The sequence below is a fragment of the Lynx canadensis genome, chromosome E2, assembly GCF_007474595.2.
Source record: "Lynx canadensis isolate LIC74 chromosome E2, mLynCan4.pri.v2, whole genome shotgun sequence".
In the NCBI taxonomy this organism is placed as follows: Eukaryota; Metazoa; Chordata; class Mammalia; order Carnivora; family Felidae; genus Lynx; species Lynx canadensis.
The window spans coordinates 55,913,979-55,936,731 of NC_044317.1; the positions used below are offsets into that span (position 1 = coordinate 55,913,979).

A 22,753-nucleotide genomic window follows, 5' to 3' on the forward strand; every position below is an offset into this window, starting at 1 on the left:
TCAGTTTCCAAAATTAAGACTAGTTTTTACTCATCTGTGATATACAACAGTCATTACCTTTCAAAACATAGACAGACCATCATCCCCCCTCTATTTTCTCTAGTACAAATGCTATCCCAAGTAACCCATAGTTCTCACATGAAAATCTATTTCTCGGGGCACCTGGGTGGCTCAGTCCGTTAGGCGTCCGACTTCGGCTCAGGTCATGATCTTGCGGTCTGTGGGTTCGAGCCCCGCGTCGGGCTCTGTGTTGACAGCTCAGAGCCTGGAGCCTGTTTCAGATTCTGTGTCTCCCTCTCTCTCTGACCCTCCCCTATTCATGCTCTCTGTCTCAAAAATAAATAAATGTTAAAAAAAATTAAAAAAAAAATAAAATCTCTTTCTCCATGTCCCAACCTACTATTTCATGATCATCTATCTGACAGAGTAATTCTCTCCTATGATAATCAACAAAGGAACTCAATCATACCATCAAATCCAGAGAAGGGTCCATGACCTCAGAAAACATGACAATTTATATATCAGTGTTAGGTTTATTCCTTGCCACTCCCTATGCTTCCAAATGTATAGTACACTTTATCTTAAGCTTAGAATCCTAGCTTTTCCAGGGTATGTACGTATGGCTAAGCACCCCCAATGAAAGAGGTTCCCTTCACCTTACCAATGCTATCTCTCAGACCACCACTACGCTTGACAAATGAAATGCATAAAATTAAAGTATAACATCAGTGGAGTCCAAACTTGAGGTTACAAGTCATCAATGATAATTCAGTGTCAAGAAACCTAAAATAATTAAGTAAAAAAGTTATACGGGTACCTGGCTAGCTCAGTCAAAAGAGCACGTTACTCTTGCTCTTGGGGTTCTGAGTGTGAGCCCCATGTTGGATGTACAGAGGAAAATAAAATCTTTGAAAAAAAATTTTTTTAACATTTATTTATTATTGAGAGACAGAGAGTCACAGAGGGTGAGCAGGGCAGGGGTAGAGAGATGGGGAGACACAGAATCTGAAGTAGGCTCCAGGCTCTGAGCTGTCAGCACAGAGCCCGACATGGGGCTTGAACACAAACTGTGAGACCATGACCTGAGCCGAAGTCAGTTGCTTAACCAACTGAGCCACCCAGGCGCCCTGACAATAAAATCTTTATAAAAAGATTTCACGGAATATGATTAGGTCTTTCCACATATATACTTATTCCATTGACACACATCATCTCATGAGTTTTAAATACTTTTTATTTTCTGGAATTTAACACCTAAGATTGGTTAACTGTCAAAGCAAACCGAGGTCCCCCTAGCATGAAGTTTTAAATTGTAGTCCATTGAAGAATTGGCGAAGTTATCGCCTTCATTACTCTTTAATGTTCCTGTCCAGTAAGAATTCTTTGGTGTATGCTGACGTAAAGACTTTGACACATTTATATGGTTTCCATGTTATGTGAATTCTTTCTAGACCACAAAGCACAAAGTTGTATATTTTGTTTTTTTATCAATGGAAGTCTGTGCCTCTTAACTCCATTCACCTGTTTTAACCCATCCCCAACTTGTACACTTTTTATAACCCAGATGACACTCATTTTATTTGTAAGGGTTCTCTCTAGAAGAAATTACATTCCCCAAAGTATAAGAAGCTTTAGATAAGCCTTGTCATACATTCCTAGTGTGTGCTTTCTTTCAGAGGCTTCTATTCTATCAGGTGAGGTATGAACCCTGGTTACAAGCTTTCCCACTTATGTTAGTTTCATATGGTTCCTCTCCATGGTGAAATCTGATACTGAGCAAGTCTTGAACACTTGCTCATTTGTTTATTTCTCCTACGAGTTCTTTGATGCTTCCCAAAGCTTGAGCTTTGAATAAAAGCACTGCCACACATATTAGGTTCACATTGAGTAAGATGTGAACGCTCCATAAAGGCTTTTCCACACTGAATACATTTGTACGGTTTCTATCCAGTATGAGTTCCATCATGACCCCAAAGGTGAGAACATTTGATAAAAGCCTCACCACATTTATTACATTTAAAAGGTTTTCCTCCAGAATGAATTCTCTGATCTTCCATAATGCTTGAACACTGGATAAAAGCCTTGTTACACACATTACATTTGAGTGGTTTATGCCAGTGTATATTTTCTGATGCTTAGCAAGGTTGCCCAATGGGGTAAACGCTTTGACACACTCATTACATTAGTAAAGTTTCTCCCTAGTACTGATTTTTTTTTTATGTTGAGTAAGATTTGAGCACTCAGTAAGGTTTTGTGACACTCACTACATTTGTAAGGTTTGTCTCCAGTATGAGTACTCTCATGACCAAAAAGGTTTGAACTTGTGCTAAAAACTTTACAACAGTTAGTACATTTACAAGGATTTTCACCTGTATGGATTCTCTGAAATGACAAAAGGCTTGACATTTGGATAAAAGCCTTGTTACACATCACATTTGGGTGGTTGCTAGCCAGTGTGTATTTTCTGTTGATAAGTAAGGCTTTGAAATTGGGTAAACGCTTTGTCACACTCGTTACATTTATAAGGTTTCTCAACAGTATGGATTCTCTGATGATTTGCAAAGTTTGAATTTGTAGTATAGAACTTGCCACATATGTTACATTTACATGTTTTCTTTCCGGTATGGGCTTTCTGATGTCTAGTGAGTTTTGAAGGCTGGGTAAAGGCTTTGCCACACTGATTACATTTGTGAGGTTTGTCACCAGTATGAATTTTCTCATGACTCCAAAGGTGTGAACGTTGGGTAAAAGCCTTACCACATTCATTACATTTGTAAGGTTTCTCTCCTGTATGGATTCTCTTATGCTGTGTCAGACGTGTACGCATTGCAAAGGCTTTGCCACAATCAATACATTTGTACGGTTTCTCTCCAGTATGGATTTTCTTATGCTGAGTAAGATGTGAACTACATGAAAAGGCCTTGCCACAATCAATACATTTGTAAGGTTTCTCTCCAGTATGAGTTCTCTCATGACGCAAAAGTTCTGAACGTTTGATAAAAGCCTTATCACATTTAGTACATTTATTAAGCTTTTCTCCTGTATGAATTCTCTGATGTGCCATAAGTCTTGAACTTTGGATAAAAGCCTTGTCACACATATTACATTTGTGTGGTTTCTCCCCAGTGTGTATTTTCTGCTGCTTAGTAAGGTTTCCAAATTGGGAAAACGCTTTGGCACACTCATTGACTTTGTAAGGTTTCTCTCCAGTATACATATCCTGATGATTTGCAAGGTTTGAATTTTGACTATGGACCTTGCCACATATGTTACATTTATATAGTTTCTCTCCTGTATGGACTCTCTGATGAGTAGAGAGGCGTGAATACTGGGTAAACTCTTTACCACACTCATTACATTTGTAAGGTTTCTCTCCAGTATGAGTTCTCTCATGTCCGCAAAGCTGTGAATGTTTGATAAAAGCCTTATCACATTTATTACATTTATAAGGTCTTTGTCTTGTATGAATTCTCTGATGTGCTATAAGGCTTGAACTTTGGATAAAAGCCTTGTCACACACATTACATTTGTGTGGTTTCTCACCAGTGTGTATTTTCTGATGCCTAGTAAGGTTTCCAGATTGGGTAAACGCTTTGGCACACTCATTACATTTGTACGGTTTCTCTCCAGTATGGATTTTTCTATGTTGACTAAGATGTGAACCATCGGTAAAGGCTTTGCCACACTCAGTACATTTGTAAGGTTTCTCTCCAGTATGAGTTCTCTCATGACCCGAGAGGTGAGAACGCGTGCGAAAAGCCTTATCACATTTACTACATGAATAAGGTTTTTCTCCTGTGTGAATCTTCCGATGTTGATTAAGCCTACAGCTTCTGATAAAAGCCTTGCCACACACATCACATATGTGTGGTTTTTCTCCAGGATGTGTACTCTGATGTCTAAAGAGGTGTGAGCACTGCTTAAAACCTTTGCCATACTCACTACATTTGTAAGGTTTCTCTCCACTATGGATTTTATCTTGGGTAAGGCTTGAACGCTCAGCAAAGGCTTTGCTGCATGCATTACATCTGTAAGGTCTCTGTCCAGAAAGAATACCCTCATCGCTCATGAGGTTTGAGGTTTTGCTAAAATCCTTCCCACAGTCAGTACATTGATAAGATTTTTGTCTAGTGCATGCTCTCCTGGCCTGTGCAGGTAACAAATGAAAAATCTTCCTAGATTTATTCCAAATGTTTTGGGCCCTGGGAATTCTTTCAAGTGGTGAGACTGAGGAACCATTGCTGACAGACTTCTCAGTTGGATTACATTCATACATTTTCTCCTCACTGTGAAACCTCTGGAGTTCACCCAGGTGTGCCTGCAAACTTAATCCAATTCTATTTTCCAAGCAGTTTATATACTGGTTTCCAGAACCACTTATGTTACTGTCCTGTTGTAACAAAGTCCTGATGAATGGTTCATTATTCATGACATACTGGTAGGTATTTTTTCTCACAGAAACACTCTGCTTTTCAGGAAGAGTAACTGAGGGCTGATTAAGTGGCTGATCTTTCCTACAAGTGAGATTTTTCTTATGCGTCAAAGGCACGTCTTTGTAATTTCTTGCATCATCTCCCCACCGATTTTCAAACTCATGCCTATTTTCCCAGACTTCCTTGAGACCAAAATCCTTGATGCCATGGCTTTCATTTCTCTCCAATATCACTAAATGGTAAAATACTTCTTTATAAATGTCCTCCCCTGGTGACAATTCCATGAGTGCAAATCCAGTGGAAAGGCTTCCTATCAAATAGAGTCGGAAGGTAAATATTTTATACTAAATTCAATAATTACACACCTAAATAATTATAGTAAATAAAGGAAGTTAGTCAACAATGGTCTTCAAACACTTTTGTCATATACAATGTTTTTGAGTTCTCTTTTTATAACGTTTTCCATATTAACAATTTCTCTGATTTTAAGGTAATTTTTCAAAAAACATTTTACATTATCCATATTTTTTGGACACATAACTGGATAATTAAATGACACTTCATGATTACAGAGCCCATCTACACACTGGTTATTTTATAACTGTGCATGAAAATCATAGAGATGTCTATCTTCCTTAAATCTTAGTCTTTATAAAAATGTGTTTACCTGAACCCAATATCTCATATTTCAGTGATGCTCAACGAATCTTTCATTCCTCCTAGTATGTGTTCCTTATGGAATGTAAATCCTGTTTTTATGTCTCCAAGAAAAACTGCTTTAGAATCCCAGGGACTACTAGTTTGTGTAACTATGGTTACTTATTAACTTAACCTCCTAGATCTATCAATATGTAGGTTGTAACATACAGAGTCTTTAAATATCTTCTTTCTCTCAACCTATGTTCACACGTTATTAAACACACAGTATAATTAACCACCAGATCAAGCTGCTGTCCTGAGCAATTCATACGCATGTTCCCCTGTATGAATAGGGATCCTTCTGCAGTACAGGGGACAGGGGAGTCAGGTGCTGTGTAAACTGAGGTGCTTTGTTGATCAAAATTAATATACCAGGATATACGAGGATGGTTTGTTTAGCTCAATGAAACATCTGAGGAAAGGCCAGGACTTGGATTCAGAAAAGCAAGAATGAAGCATAAGAAGTAACTGACCATGTGGGGACAGTGCTTGTGCTTGCACATCTATGGGAATATGATTGTGGTGTAAGTTTAATGCAGGACCTTGGGGAAAAAGAAAACACATTCAGCAAAAGGTATAATACAGACACATTCTGTAGGAACGCAACTATGGGCATGAAGCAAAGGTGGAAAACATTCAATAGGGAGACAGGGTTATAGGAAGACTGTACAGTTGTATCTATTTCAGTATTTGCTCTAAAAATTATCAAACTATCCCATGAATTCCACTTCTAGGTATATACTCAAGAGAATTACATAATGTATACATGTTCCAGGAGACATGTACTAGAATGCTTTTTAAGGTTGTTGCTTAGAGGGAGCGAGCTTGCAAAAGGGGGAGGGGTGGGGGAGGGGGGAGGGGGAAATTCCCGAGGTCTCCAGCTTGTAAGCACATTGTGCAATGCGGGGCTCAAACTCACATACTGTGACTTCATGACCTGAGTCAATATCAAGAGTCAGATCCTTAACTGTCTGAGCCACCCAAGCACCCCAACATAATGTATCATTACAGAAAAACCTATGGCAAATCAGGTTAATGATATTTCTGGGACTAAACAGGAACTTAAAAAATATGTTTTCAAGATACCACAAATTCTTAAAGAATACCACAGCATCAGTTGGGGGGCTCAGTCAGTTAAGTGTCTGACATCGACTCAGGTCATGATTGCAGGCTTAGGACTTCAAAAGCCCGCAACACGCTCTGTGCTGATAGCTCAGAGCCTGAAGCCTGTTTCGGATTCTGTGTCTCTCTCTCTGCCCTTACCTCGCTCATGCTCCCTCCCTCCCTCCTCTCTCTCTCTCAAAAGTAAACAAACATTAAAGAAAAGTCATAACTTTAATCGAGGAAAATATCTGTTGTAATAATTAGGTATCACTGCACATTTATGAGAATGGCCAAAATCCACAACACTAACACCAAATACTAGTGAGAATGTGGAGCCATAAGAACTCTCATTCATTGCTGGGGGGAATGCAAAATGGTACTCCTCTTTGGAACAGTTTGCACTTTCTTACAAAACTAAACATACCCTTAAATACAACCTAGCAGTCCCACTCTTTGGTATTCATACAAATAAGTGAAAAATTTCTGTTCACATGAAAACATACCCACAAAAGTGAAAAATCCTAAAATTTCTATGGAGCCACTAAAGATCCTGAATGGCCAAAGCATCTTGACAACAAAGTACGAAGCTGGAGGCATCACATTCCCTGATTTCAAACCCCCTGACTACAAAGCTGTGGTAATTAAAACAGTATGGTATTAGCATAAAAATACACAAATAGATCAACAGAACAGAATACAGCCCAGAAATAAACCTACACACATGGTCACTTAATTTACAATAAAGGAGACATGACTATACAAAAGGGGAAAGCACAATTGATGGTTTGGGAAAACGGGACAGCCAGAGGCAAAGGCATGAAACTGGACCACTATCTGACACCATACACAAAAGTTAACTAAGAATGGATTAAAGACTTAAACCTAAGACCTGAAATAATAAAACACCTATTAAGAAAAGTTAGGGGGGGGCGCCTGGGTGGCGCAGTCGGTTAAGCGAACGACTTCAGCCAGGTCACGATCTCACGGTCTGTGGGTTCGAGCCCCGTGTTGGGCTCTGGGCTGATAGCTCGGAGCCTGGAGCCTGTTTCCGATTCTGTGTATCCCTCTCTCTCTGCCCCTCCCCCGTTCATGCTCTGTCTCTCTCTGTCCCAAAAATAAATAAAAACGTTGAAAGAAAAAAAAAATTTTTAAAAAGAAAAGTTAGGGGGTAATGAACTTCTTGAAACATGTCTAGGCAATGACTTTTGCTTTTGTTTTTTGACTCTCAACACCAAAAGAAAAAACAACAAAAGCAAAAATATTTGGAATTATATCAAACTGAAACATGTCTACACAGCAAAGGAACACTTTTTCAACAAAATGAAAAGGCAGCCTACTGAACGGGAGAAACTATTAGCAGATCATGTATCCGACAATGGACTGGTAATCTAAAACATTCCTAAAGCATGCTCAAATAACCCAATTTAAGAAATGGGCACAAGATCTGAATAGACATTTTCCAAAGACTTAGAGATGGCCAACAGGACCATGAAAAGGTGCTCAACGTCATTCATCATCAGGGAAATGCAAATCAAAACCACAATATCGCTTCACACCTAGTATTAGAATGGCAGTTAGTAAAAAGACAAGAAACAACACGTGTTGTCAACAGGGTGGAGAATCAGGTATAGCCAAGAGAACTACTGTGTGATCCACCAATTCTACTGGGTATTTATCTGAAGACAACAAAAATACTAACTCGAAAAGACAGAAGCGTTCTGATGTTCACTGCAGCACTATGTATAACAGCTGAGATACGAACACAATCTAAGTGTCCGTTGATGGGTGAATGGATAAAGATGTGTATATACAACACAATATTATCTAGCCACTAAGCAGAATACAATCTTGCCATTTGTGACAACAGAGATGGACCTTGAGGACAATATGCTATGTGGAATGAGTCAAAGACCACTACAGTATGATTGCTCCTATGTGTGCAATCTTAAAGAAACAAAAACCCATTAGATACAGAGAACATATTGGTGGTGAGCAGAAATGGGTGAAGGTGATCAAAAGGTTAATAAACAAAAAAGAGGGCTGCCTGTCTGGCTCAGTCAGTACACCATGCAACCCTTGACTTTGCAGTTGAGTTCAAACCCCACTCTGGTTGTAGAAATTACTTAAAATCAAAAATTGTTGCTGCCTCTTGAGTTCTTAAAACAAACAAACAAAACCAAAAAAATCAATATGGTAGTTACAGTATACCAGGAATGCAATAAACATCTGTAGAATGATACATGTTTTTCCTACAGAAAAACAAACTAGAGATATCACCAAACTGAGCTGTATTTACACTACATCTACTTCTGGATTTTTCACTTTTGGAATTATCCACATCGTGACTTATGCCCAATTTATGCACAAGGCAGTGATCTTCAGAAGCCAGGATGGCCGAGGAAAGACACAGACTTTTATCTACTTTATTAGACAGATGCTATAATTTTTATGTCTCCTGAGAAGTTCTCCAAGGATACAAAGTGGAAATGCAAAGTGAATACATCCTGGGGTCTGCACTACAAAGGCCTCACCTCTGACCTGTATGGAATGAGAACCAAGAGGGATCAGAGAAAAGACTCCGTAGGGACAGCAATCCCAGTCCCTCTCAAACCACGGCACCAGTATGGTCGGAGGGGCTAGGTAACAGGGTTGTAGGTGTTATAGTGGAAGTTTAAATTTCTACACATTTAACAGATTGAGAAATGTTTGGGGTGTGGAGGCGGATTTCCTTTGAAAGTTCCTAAGAAATAAACTTGTATTTTCTCACAGATTCTTCCCAAACGATATTTACTGGAGCAGCTTCCTCTCTGCTCATCCGAGCTCTCACTTGTGCTCACACCCCAATACATTGCCCACTATGTGGATGTTCCCCTGTCTTCATTTCACTTTCCACTATCCAAGTCTCTTTCTCTTTTTCCAAAACAGAGATGATATTCAGCTCAAGAACAGATTTTCGTTTATCAAGAAAAACAGAACATGATCTGCTTGGCTCTTCCAGAACAAATTCCCTGCTCTTGGTTCAGCAAACAAGAAAGGATATTCATTTTAAGTGGTGTAGAAACATATTTCAAAAATTACTCAAATGAGTGCCTGTGTGCTTAAGGATTATTTTAGGTGTGCAGACATCTGGGTTTTTTCCAAGAACCACTTAACCAAAGGCACAAGGGTAAGACCACAGAATCAGAGATTTAAATAAATTCACCACAAGGTTTCCTTTTTTCCCTCCTACTTTAAATACTGTTTTTCTCTCTGAGCCTTATCTTTCAAGATGTCAGCAAACTTGGACTTTGCTAAGAATATAAGGGTTTTAGATCCTATTCCCCAACTCCGAGATTGTTACTTAGATTCTAGTTAGTTAACAGAGAATGTAATGCTGGTTTCAGGAGTAGAATTTAGAGATTCTTCACTTACACAGAACACCCAAGGCTCCTCATCACCAGTTCCCTCCCTTAGGCTTTTCTGACTGCTAAGTTCTGCAACCACCTAAACAAGCAGGAATGCAGAACTTCTGAAGGAAAGGGAAGTTAGAGTCCATTTGCCACATTATGAACCCTTTTCACTCTCAATCAAAACAGCTGCAATCACTCCCTTAAGAACAAGGAATTGGAACTCTTATGATCAAAACAGGGTTCTCATTAGAAAATGCACAGCACAGACATAAAAAGTACCGACTTCTGGAGGGAAGTTATCCTCACCCACGGAGACCAGGTTCCTGTAGTTCTCCAACATCACGTCCCTGTACAAGGCCCTCTGAGCGGGGTCCAGGCACTCCCACTCCTCCTGAGAGAACTCTATGGCCACATCCCTGAAGGTCAACCGTCCCTGAAAGGAAAACACATTTCACCAAATGGACAGGGAACATGTTCTTATTTGACCAAAGACAAGAGAAGCACAGATGTGTAAAGACTGACTTGACTGGAGTGAGTGTTCTTTGATCCGTGTAAGATAATTTTGAGTGAGTTACAGTGAACATAAAATTAGCCACTTTAAAATACCATTAGGGGGCAATTATTGCACTCAAATATTGCACAAACATCACCTCTGTCTAGATCCAAAACTTTTTTATCAGCCCCATAGGAAAGACTTTACCCATTAACAGGTGCTTCCTATTGCCCAGTCCCTGGCAACCACTAATGCTTTTCTCTGTGGATTCACCGATCTTGGATCGTTTCATATATAAGGAAAAGGATCAAATATGTGGCCTTTTGCGTCTGCCTTCTTTCACACAGAATCATCTTTGGGGTTCATCCATGATATAGTATGTATCAGTGGTCCATTTCCTTTCTTCTGGCTGCAGAATATTCCATTGCAGGAGTAGACCATATTCATTCAACTACTGTAAAGCATTTGTTTGTTACTACCTTTGGCTAATATTAATTACTAAGTTCCAGTAGAAGTTAAGTGTTTGGATGCCTGTTTTCAATTCTTTTGGTTATATACCTAGGAGTGGAATTACTGGGGCACATGGTTTAATTTTTTCAGACTCTGTCACACTCTTTTCCACAGTACCTATATTTTTACAGCAACGTGTCATGATTCGAATTTCTGCACATCTTTATTTTTGTTTCACAATAGTCATCCTAGTGGATGTGAAACGATAGCTCACTATGGTTTTGATTTTACATTTTAACAATGACTACTTTCATTGAACATCTCTTCATGTGCTGGGTTCGTGTATCTTCTATGGAGAAATGTCTATTAAAATCCTGTGACCATTGTTCAAGTTGGGTTCTTTGTATGTTGGTTTTGAGTTGTATAAGTTCTTCACATATTCTGGGTTGTAGATGCTTAGTAGATATGTGTTGGCAAATTATTTCCTCCCATTTGCTAGATTGTTCCACTTAGGTGATAATGTCCTCCAGTGAACAGACATAAATAATTGAGATGATGACCGATTTATCTACTTTGTCTGGTTCTCTTTTTTTTTGGGATCATGTGTAAAAATCCACTGCCAACCTGAAGGTGATGAAGACTTACCCCCTATGTTTTCACGTGAGACTTTTATAGTTTAGGCTCTTACACTTAGTCTTTGATTAAATCTGAATTCATTTCCTTACATGGCACAAGGCAGTTTCAATTTCATTCTCACACAGATATCTAAATGTGTCAGTACCATTTAAGAGACTTTTATTTTTCCAGTGTCTGTTTTCAGCACACTTGTAAAAAAAGGAATGGACTGAAGATGTGTGCGTTTACTTGTGGATGCTCAGTTCTATTGTTTTGATCAATATTTCTAGCCTCTGGTGCAATTATGCTTTTGATTACTTCACATAACTATATTAGTATTGATGTTGGGAAATTTAGGTCCTCCAATTTTGTTCCTTCTCACATTTAGTTTGGTTATGTAGTGTCCATACCAATTCAATATGAGTTTGAGAATCACAATTCCCAATATAGCAAGAAACACTGTTGAGGTTTTGCCAAGGACTGCATTACTCTTTATGTTACTCTGGGGAGCTCTCCGTTTTACAGTCTTCCAAGGCAGAAACACAAGATATCTTGACATTTACTTAGGTTTTAATTTCCCTCACCAACATTTGTAGTTTTCACTCTGTATACAACTTCAAACTCAATTAAATTTATTCCCATTTGATGTCTTGCTCTTGTAAATGGAAGTGTTGACTTACTTTCCCTTTGTTGACTGCTAGTGTACAGAAATGCAACTGAATTTTGAGTGTTGATATTGTATTCTGTAACTTCAGTAAATTCACTCTAGGAATGAGTATTCTTTATTTCTAAAGAGGAGATCATGTATACTATGAGTAAACATAATTTGATTTCTTTTCCCATTTTGACACATTTTATTTATTTTTCTTCTGTAATTTCTCTGGTTAGAACTTCCAGTAGAGTGCTCAGTTGGAGTGGCAACATGGGGCATGCTTGTTTTGTTCTCAGCATTAAGGGATGTTTTCAGGTGTTCACCAGCGAATATAAGGTTAGCCAGGGAAATTTAGTAATAAGCTTTTTCAGACTAAGCCAGTTCCCTTCTACCCCTAATTTTTGAGTTTTTGCAGGATGCACTGTTCTGTGTATGTCTGCTGAGCCTTGCTGGTTTACAGTGTTGCTCACTGCTTTATTACTGATGTCTGGTTTTTCTATCAACTATTAAATAGGGAGCATTGAGTGCTCCAACTAGTATAGTAGAACAATCTCCCCAATGTTTGCTTCAAATGCTTGGGGGCTTTGTTGTTATGTACCTATTATTTATAGTTGTTTTATCTTCCTCGATGATTTGCCCTTTTTTCAATATACAATGAGTCTCAACATGCTTGGTAACAATTTTACACCTTCAAGCCCATTTGGTCTGAAACCTGTATAGCTACCCAGCTAGGGTTCATTACTATCCACATAAATATCTTTTTCTATCCTTCAACTTTCAACCTATTTGTATATCTAAAGTGAGCCTCGGAGTGCCTGGGGGGCTCAGTTGCATAAGCATCTGACTCTCAATTTCAGCTCAGGTTATGATCTCACAGTTTGTGAGACCGAACCCAGCAATGGTCTCTGCACTGACACTGCAGAGCCTGCTTGAATTTCTCTCTCTCTCTGCCCCTCTCCCACTCACGCTCTCTCACAATCAATAAATACTTTGAAAAATAAAGTGAGCTGTATGTAGACATACAGTGGAACCATTTTTAAAAATTCCTTTCTCTTTTATTGAAGAGTTTAATTTAGGTACTTTTCAAGTTGTTACTGAGAAGAATTACTTCTAACATCTGCTGTTTGTATGGCTAATATTTTGTTACATAATTCCTTCCTTCTTCGGGTGTCTGTGCGTGCATACCATTTTGATGGTCTATTTATTTTTCTGTATGTTTTCAGGTTATATTCTGAGTGGTTATCCTGGGGATTACAGCTTACATATTAAACCACTAATATTTGAATTTCAGTTGATGCTAACTTAGCTTTAATGCCATACAAACAACTGCTGTTACACATTCTCCCTTTATGCTGCTGTCAAAAACTACTTCATAAAAGATATGAACAGATGTTGCATACACTCAAGAGCAGATTTTTCTGATTGTTTTACTCATCTATCTCTTTAGACATGTAGGAAAAAATGGGTTACAAAACAAACACAATAATTAGCTTTTATATTTACTTATGTAATTACCTTTACTAGCGTTACTTGTTCCTATGGCTTTGAGGTACTGCTAGTTTCTATCCATTTCAGCCTGAAGAACTCCACGTGGCATTTCCTATAGTCTAAGTCTGTAAGTGTGACCCCCTCAGCATTTGTTCATCTAGGAATCTCAACTTCACTATCAATTTTGTAGTATAGTTTGCCTCGTAAGGAATTCCTGATACGGCTTTTTTTTTTTTTTTAATTTTTCAATCTTTTAATACCAAAGGAGACGGATTCCTGACCTCCACAGTTTCTAATGAGAAACAGACCATTAATTTTATTCAGAATCCCTGTACATGAGAAGTTGTTTCTGTCTTGCTACGTTCCACATTCTTTGTCTTATAAAACTTGACTGATTATGTGACTGCCAGGGATCTCCATGCATTGGACTTAGTTGAAGTTCATTGAGTTTTTTGGGCGTGTAGGTTCTCTTTGATAAATTTGGGAAGTTTTCAGCTCCTTTCTTCAATTATTCTTTCTGCCCTTCCTTCTTAGAACTCCTATTACGTTTATAGGAGTATTAGTTATAGTGTCCCAAAGGTTTCTTTGCCTCTGGCCATTTTTCTTCTTTTATTCCCTTTTATTCAGCTTTATTCCCCTCTCTCCTCCTCACACTTGACAATTTCAGTTAACCTCTGTTTAAGTTCACTGATTCTTTACTCTTTTTGTCCATCTGCTGATGAACCCTCTAGTGAATTTTCAATTCTGGTGTTTATACTTTAACTCCAGCATTTCTATTCCATCCTTTTGCTATAATTTCTATCTCTTTACTGATATTTTCTATTTGTCGAAACATTGTTTTCCTACTTCTTAGTTCTCTTCCACGTTTTCCTTTAGCTGAGGATGGTCAAGACGGTTGATTTAAAATCTTTATTTACTAAGTGGAATGTCTGTGCCTCCTCAGAAAGACCATCATCAACCGGGTAATCATGCTTAAAAGATGTACAATCTTAAAACATCTTTAGAAGTCTGTAGTGAAGTTGGCCTGCTCAGAAGCAGCCACCGTGGCATTCTTTGAAACAGTAAGGAGTTGTAAAGGACCCATGTATCTTCATTTAGAGAATGCTCCCATGAGGATCCAAAAAAGCAGTAATCTCTTGCTGACTTTCATGAAAACGACTTCAAGTCATATGGCATGTAAAGATATCAATTTGCAGAATGAAATAGGATTATACACTTACAGAAGAATATATTCTAAACTTATGCTACAATATATAAACGCACGTTTGGAAAATATGTACGAAAGAGAACATCGGTTCTTAATGAAGAAAATCAGTGATGGTGAAAGATATGACAGGGAAGAACATGTTTTTACTTCTTAGTTTCAAAAATGTATTAGTGTGTGGAACTGAACTGCAAAAATCTGTACTACTGAAGTTTAATACATACACACAAAAATAATGAAAAGAATTTAATAATATTATGTAAAATTAAAACTGAGCACCATCCTCTGTGATGAAAGTTCTGCTCCTATGTCTGGCTAAATTATTCACATTTTTCTTTAAAAGATGTGCAACGTGTGAGAGTTCCTAAAAGAACACCATGGTCTTTATGAGATGGATGTGCTACCAATAATTTATAAAACATTTACTGTTATGGGGGGAAATAGGTTCTAGAATCACTTATACTTACCTAAATAAGTTACGAAAGCTTATGGCAGAGGGCTGCCACCAAGGGGCAAAATCACCCGAGATTCGTTACGGAAATATTGTAATGGAATACCGAGCAACTTGTTACATCACCGGCAGGAAATTACTTTCCATCTGACCCCAATCTACTAATGTACTTTGATCACAAACTCCACTTGCCCCCAATACCCTCTGCTTCCTACACACACAAGTTAATGATTCCCGTCTGATGGCTTTCTCCATGTTCACATGTGTAAGATCTTCTTTTATTCATGCTCCCAACGTATGTAGTATCTTGAGAGCTCAATAAATACAAGATGAAACCCATGTTGGGGACTGTTGTCTTCTCCCAGGCAGTACCCTCTATCGTATTCCATCTGCATCTGCTCTCTTACTGGGCAAGAGAGAACTCCAGGCTCCTAGTCTTCACCAGATGGTGACCCCGACAGGATAGAGGTCGACATGATAAAAGCCGAGGTGACAGACGTCCACGTGATAGAAGGCGACGAGAAGTCAACATGATTAGAAGAAAAGCCAGCGTGACTAAGAAGTGGATGTGTCAGCAGGGGATGTGGCTAAGAAGGCCATGTGGGAGAACCCATTGTGGCTAAGGGCCGACAAGGCTGGAAGGTGACATGGCTACGAAGCCAACATTACTCAAGGATGCGGAAAGCTGTGTAACAACTAGAGCTCCAAAAATAGAAAAATGCACGGGACTACAATCTCTCCTGATGAAGTAAGAGAAACCGAACCTATGGGGATTCACTGCCACTGAACTTTTGAGAGAATTATTATGGGAGACTCTCTACCCCTAGAACAGAAAAAACACATTCATAGAGCACTCCTTAAATTATTAATGATTATCCAGCAACACTGTCCTTGGTCTCCTAAGCAAGGAACCTTTCACTTAGACACTTGGGAATGAATAGGTAAAACACTAAAAGCATGACATATGGAAGGCGCCAATGTTCTGCCTGAGTTATTCTTACGTGATCTATTGTTCTGAAAAACACTCTCCCCTTATGTGAGGATGATGTTTATGAACATATAGACGCACTCAAAGTAAATAAAAACTTTTTCCACGGAACCTAAACCTCCTTATTGTCAGCCAGCCCCTTCAGCACCCCTACATCCTGAGAATGCCAACTATACCATTTGTCAATGGGAAATATCTGACCTGTCAAAGGAACAAAAGATTCCCTCTGAAGACATCCTCACTCCTTTGCAACTACCTATTAAGAATGCCCTTACTATGTTTACAAACACCACGGGAAAACTCCATCTTGCCCTTGGAAAACTTGAAAAAACTGGGAGCATATATTATACACTACACCGGGGTCTACCCAAAATTCAGCCATATTATGACCTATAGAAACCTTTCCCAATCCTTAAACATGGTCTCTGATATGTCAACGAGCCAAGATCATCCACTTCAGATTTCCTCACCAGTGTTTCAGGTAAAAATTAACCATGGGGAACAAACTGTCTTAGGGGGACCCGAATGTAAGTTTGTTGGTTTGAAATAGACCTGTTAATCAAAGGTCAAATAAGCTCATGTTACAACTTAAAGTAACTGGAAACTTGGTCTCACAGGTTTCATGAGTCATTGTTACACTAGCTTTCAAAGGCTTTAGTAACTCGAAAAGTTTTCCGTGCATGATAAATTGGGATTGAATTTGCTGGGACTTCTAGGCCTTTTCTAAATAGGATGGGATGCTAAATCACTGATTCCTAAGTAAGGCTCATCTGCTTTCAGATTCTTATTGCAGGGAAAGTGAGGATATCGGGGTCTGATGGTAAACACACTTGGTGGATTACAACTTTCTGAGTATTTTACTAACAAATTTTCAAAGATTTAAATTGTAAATGAAGTCTTTTTGACTGATTAGGCTTCTTTAGTAAGTTAAATTACTCTGGAAGCACTGCCAAACAAATAATAATCCTTAGGTTACATTTGAGTACATGCTATACCTATTATAGAGATTATATGTAATTCCTAGTTTTAATATTTTTTGGCATAAGGTCATCACTTGATATTCTGACAACTGAAGTGTTATGTGCCACAGAAGTAACTGAATTTCCTTCTCACCTCCATTAGATCTTTTAATCATGTCCATTTTTGTGTCTTTTTTGTCACAGTTTTGTGACTCCTGTTGGAAGACTTCCTCACCGCTATCACTTCCAGTAGACAGATAATCCTTTATGCTCAAGGAGGCTATTTCCCCTGAACTGTCTTTCCTTTTCCTAACTCTGCTATACCTACCCCAACTTACCAATGTTGCCCCTAGGGATGGACTCTCTATGACCCTATTCAGCAAGAAGAAGTTACAGAAGAGAAGACCATCCACCCTCAGCAACCTTGAAGATTTTAAGAGTCAAAATTTTCAGGGGGGAACAATGTGGGAAACAAAGAAGAAGGAAATGGCAGATAAAATTAAAATTCCCTACAATCCACAAGGACAAGCAATTGTAGAATGAGCACATTAAAAAATATGTTAAAAACAACAAAAAGGCAGAATTACCCATGGTTATCTACATTACAAGCTCAACTTCTCCTCGATCACACTATGATCACTCTTACGTTTTCAATTCTTGACCCTCAAGGACTAACGCAGCTAAGCTCCATTTTCCTAAATTCCATAAACCCTCTCACCTATGGTGCCAGTTCAAACTTCTCACTTGGGTCTGAGAATATGCTTGTATTCTTTCAGATTCTGGACCTCTGGGGATTCCCTCTTGGTTGGTGAAGCCGTATTATAGCATGGGGGAGACCCCCAGAACACCTTCCCATCAACCGGGACTTCCAGAGAATGGCTCAGAATGAACGACCACCGCTCCATTTTCAGGATGGAAGAAACCACTTCACTGTTCCTCATCCTGAAGTCGCTCCACAAATGCAATTCCTAGCTCCTCATATAACATGAGGGAAGCCTAAACGCCTGTCGAACCAGGCCCACTTCCTCTTACAACGCAGTGGTATTGCCTACACACCTGATCTGCATCTGATGGCAATGATCTCCACCACTGGTATGAAGCAGGCAAAGGCGTTTCATAGGCCTCTTAATCATGGGGATCCAAGCCATAGTAAGCGTTATAGCCTCTTGCTACCATTGCTCAAATTAGTCTTCAGCACACTATGAAACTGCACATGTAACTTAACCCAGTTATGGTCAACCTTATCGAAGAGCTAATAAGCCAAACTTCTACAAACAAATAATGGCACGCCTAAAAGCCCTTATGGCTGCCATCCAATTTATAGGAAAGGACAAAAGGTGCTAATCCTCTATTGTAATTCTGTGAAGTGGAATACTTATACGATGTCTCCTTTTATGCCATTGCAGAATCACTCTCCAAACCTCCAGACAGCAAAATACGGATCAGGTAGCCATCATGACTGTCCTCACACGCAAACTTAAGATGAAAAAAACCAAAATGGGGAGCCAGGGGGAAATAGGTTCAAGATCCCTTAGACTTCCACAAACAGGTTAGAAAGCTTCGGGCAGAAAGCTGCCACCACGGGACAAAAGCACCCAAGGTAAAGTCATTAGCTAGAGAAAAGCTTAGGGCGAAAATCTCCCACCATGGGGCGAACGCGTCCGAAGTTAGCTAGCGAGATATTGTAATGGGATCACGAGTAACTTCTTACAGCACCTGCAGGAAATTCCTTTCCATCTGACGCCAATCTACTAATGTACTTTGGTCACACACTCCACTTGCCTCCCAGACCCTCTGCTTCCTACACACACAAATTAATGATTCCTGTCTGACGGTTTTCTCCACGTTCATGTGTGTAAGATCTTGTTTTCTTCACGTGTACCTCGTAATATCTTGTGAGGTCAATCAATACTGAGACAATACCCCTGTTGGGGGCTCCCGTCTCCTTGCGGACATCACCCTTTCTCATATTCCATTCTGCATCTGCTCTTTTCTGGACAAGAGAGAACTCCAGTCTCATCGTCTGTGACACTGTTTGACATGTAAGTTGGTTCTACATTTGAAAACCAATTATGTTAATAAACCAAGACACCCTCTCTACTTCTCATTCCTACTTTCAACTTTCTATTCTATTCCAAAGTATTAATATCGTGGAGTCAGAAGCACAATGAGTCCCTGGTTTAACATCAAAATGCATTTGTAAAACCGGATGAAGTAAATTTCCATCACTCTCGTTTTCCAGGGTTCCTCAGCTACTTTTGCACGTTAATACATGACTTAAATACATACATAATCTCTTTAATCCTGGTTTATATGAGCTGAAAAAGGATCCGGGAGGGATCTCTGAAGAATCCTTCCTGAAGAGACCAAAGAGCTAACTCCCTATCTCCAGTCCTAGCCTGTATAGAACAACATTCCCAGGATGACCACCTAACAGGTGCCTCTTCCTAAGTTCCGCGTCACTTGGTCACAGTAAGATGAAATACGCATGGAGAGGAGGGGAGATTGGGAAAGCCCTGGGTGTGAGTAAACAACTCAGGCAGGACACCTCACAGACAGACAAGATTAACAAGTCCAAAGTGACATTTTAGGAAGAAAAATCAACAAAAAATGGGATTTTACCTGGAAAAGAGCCATTCCTTCTTTTTTCCCCCTTCTTCTGGTCTTCTTTCTCAAGTAAGGTTATACTGTGTGACAAAAAGGATGTTGTTTAATTTTCAGAATCAACATAACCCCATTCTCTGCCATAATATACACATGGGGAGAAACATGCCATGGGAAAAAGGCCTTTGCTGCCCACTGCAACAGGAGGGATGCGGAGACAATAAGGTCCTATGTGGAGGCCAAAAAGTGCATTTTTTACCCACTTCTTCACGAAGGCCTCCCCTACCGCTCAAACTTACACACTCCACTGCAACTGCATTGTCTTGTCTACCTGGCACTTGGCCAAAGGCAATGGGCTCATTCAAGTTCTTGGCTCCTCCCTAAGTAGCCCGTATCCAAGGAATGGAAGATGCAGGACACAGAAGCCTGTCCATGCCATCAATATGGACCAACTCTTAAGGGCCACCCAGCTCCAGAGCTCCCTGGAAGCCATACTGAGAAGTTTAGATCTTTGTCCTGATGCTGACCGGAAGCCTGTAAGAGGGCTTAATGTCAAAAGATGACACAATCAAATTTTAAGATTTAGCCAGGATACACAGAGAGGGTGGAGGTGACAGAGGCACGTCCCTGTCTCTGAGCTATGCTCCTGCTTCTTTCCCAGTGGCTTTCGATATTTTTGGAACTGGGTCACATTGTGAACTCCCACTATAACTGCACACTCTCTCCCAGAACACTACCAAAGACGCACCTAGGTTTGAAAATCATTTCACATCTTATTAACTCAGGTTCAGAATTCTTGGTCTATTGTCTCCTGTTACAGGTGGGTCCATCGGGGGTTACAGGGGGAGTTAATTTGCCAGGTTACCCTGAAGAAGTCTCAGTTGAATGAGCAGAAGTGGGTGTAAGAAATCTCTGAAAAGGTTGGCCTGGACAGCTTGAAGTAGAAAGGCCTTGTCCTAATTCCAGATTACCTTTCATGTTCCTGAAGGAGAGAAGCTTCTCTTTTATGGGTTTAAGCAAGCCCAAGCATTTAATTCCTCTTTTCCAGAAAAGCTATATGAAATTACAAATAGTTACTGGTCCTGGAAAACATGAAAAAGGGTCACCTGTGGGCACGAGGTCTGAACACTCTCTGTATTATGAATGGATGAGCTCTGCTGGAACCAAGTTCCACATCAATCAAGACCACCCTTCAACATCTGTACAGAGAAGACAGAGGTGACTTGAGGCGATCATCTACTTAGCTGGAGAACTCAGCTCAAAGCTTGACAATTTATAAACTGCCTTAACGCAAGAAGAGAACTGTTGAATTATTAAATTCGCACACTAAACTAGGTTTCGAGTGTTAAAAGGTTACCAACATCCTTAACGGATGTGTAATGAAATACCATAAAGTTCTTTAACAGACATCAAAGAATCCTTGCAACATATGGTAGAGTAGAAAGCATAGAAAACTCATACTCTGAACAATAAAATTACAAGAGAAAATAATTTGGAAATTGAAAAGCTCTCCAGTGGAATCTGAGATTAAAGTCACAACAAGTGTGAGGATACATCAAATTCAGAAAAGAATGCCATGAGCCACGAAAAAAACGGGGAGAGGCAAACAGTATTGTTAATAATGGCCATCGTAAAAGCACCATGTGGTTACAGAAAGTCCCCTTTAACGGACAGTTCTATTCCCCCTGGATGAGTAGGGGTTGCAATGGCATTATCTTCTGATGCAAGGCTTAGAAAGTGCAGGTGCCTCAAACACCAGGTTTCACAACTCTCGATCTCTTCTCCACAACTGAAACAATTCACCAAATGTTAGATTAACGAGGTCATAAAACTTCAAGTCGGTACTTCACAACTTAATAACCTCGGTTCTTCACTAGGGTTTGGGTCTGTGCCTTGTCTGTGACCCCTACGCGTTTTCTTCTCTGTATAAGTCTGTGTCCTTGTTTCTCTTCAGTGCTTTTGTCCATTTCCGTTTCCCTCCGTCGCTATTCCTCCTCCAACAGACAGTTTCACCCTATTCCGCGGCAGCCTGTTTCAATCCCCGCCGGTTTTTCTCCCCACGCTTTCTGATGACCCTCTAACTCCGCAGATTTCTGCGTCCTTCCCCGCCAGCTCCGTCCACACCCTGACGGACGGCCACCCTGCGGCCAACGGCCTGCACCCACCTCCCTAGTGACGACTGTGCCCGACGCAGTATGGGGTTGGGGGCACGGGGGACACTCGGCAGTCAGAGAAAGGTTCTGAGCAGGAAAGTGACCGGCAAGGATATCGAGGTCTGCAAGGGCCACAGGCAGAACGGCTTGGCCCGAACCTGCCTCGGAGCGATTTTAACCGAAAACGACCACAGACCCCCGGGACCCGCCCCGAGAGAAAGGACTCGGAACGTCCTAGAGCCAGGCCGCGAGAGATGAAAGGGAGAAGACGGTTCAAGAATTTTACCTTACCAGGCGACCCCGGAACCTGGGGTGGAGCCGGGCACTGAGCAGCGCAACCGCTGGTGCGAACCAGAAAAATGGAGACTCACCCAACCCACAGCGCACGTTGCCCTGCTGGATCAGCTTCCGGGGCTGCAGAAAATGGCGCACGCGCGTGCGTCGCGGGGCGGTGCCGGGGCGTGTCCAGGACACATCCGGTGGGGCGGGTCCAGCGCACCACTCTCCTCCTAGCGTCTGCGGGTCTGTTTTCTCTTCCGGCCGCGCGGTTTCGGGTTCCGCTTTTGGATTCCGTCCGATCCCGCTGGTGTCGTTTCGAGCCAGGCTGGGTGCAACCTCAGGGAAGGGTGGGCCGCTTCTGTTGGGAGCGGCGGTATTTCACAAGTTGAGCCCGGTGCCCGGGGAAGCAATTTTGGGGGGGGGGGGGGCGGGTTGGGGGGGGGGGGGGGGAAAAGTTTTTAGAGAGCGGTGGACATGCGCTCTAGGGGGGAGGCGGAGCAGTGTGGGGACCTGGCGCCCGGGGTCCTCGTGGGTCGACTGAGACCCGGAGAGCGACAGCTCCTTGTTTAATGAAGTAAAAGCCGGGGTGGTCAGTGTCGGTGATGGACGCTAGAATGCGACACGCACAACTGTTCTGGGGGGCGGGGGGCGCCTGTGTGGCTCAGTAGGTTAAGCCTCTGACTTTGGTTCTGGTCCTGATCTCCCTATGGTGGGTTGGAGCCTCCCATCGGGCTCTGTGCCGACACCTCAGAGCTTGGAGCCTGCTTTGGATTCTGTCTCCTCTCTCTGCCC

At 40.8% G+C, this 22,753-nt stretch overlaps 1 protein-coding gene across 1 annotated transcript; it reads right to left on the minus strand.

Moving 5' to 3' along the window:
- Positions 1-1,113: 1,113 nt before the first annotated feature.
- On the minus strand, positions 1,114-22,088 carry LOC115503217 (zinc finger protein 677-like). Its single transcript, XM_032591340.1, has 4 exons — positions 21,974-22,088; positions 19,548-19,612; positions 9,932-10,058; positions 1,114-4,743 (listed from the first exon to the last, which is right to left on the minus strand). Exons 2-4 carry the CDS (start codon positions 19,560-19,562, stop codon positions 2,447-2,449), a joined length of 2,439 nt encoding a protein of 812 aa, XP_032447231.1. The 5' UTR covers positions 19,563-19,612; positions 21,974-22,088; the 3' UTR covers positions 1,114-2,446.
- Between the last annotated feature and the right edge of the window lie 665 nt (positions 22,089-22,753).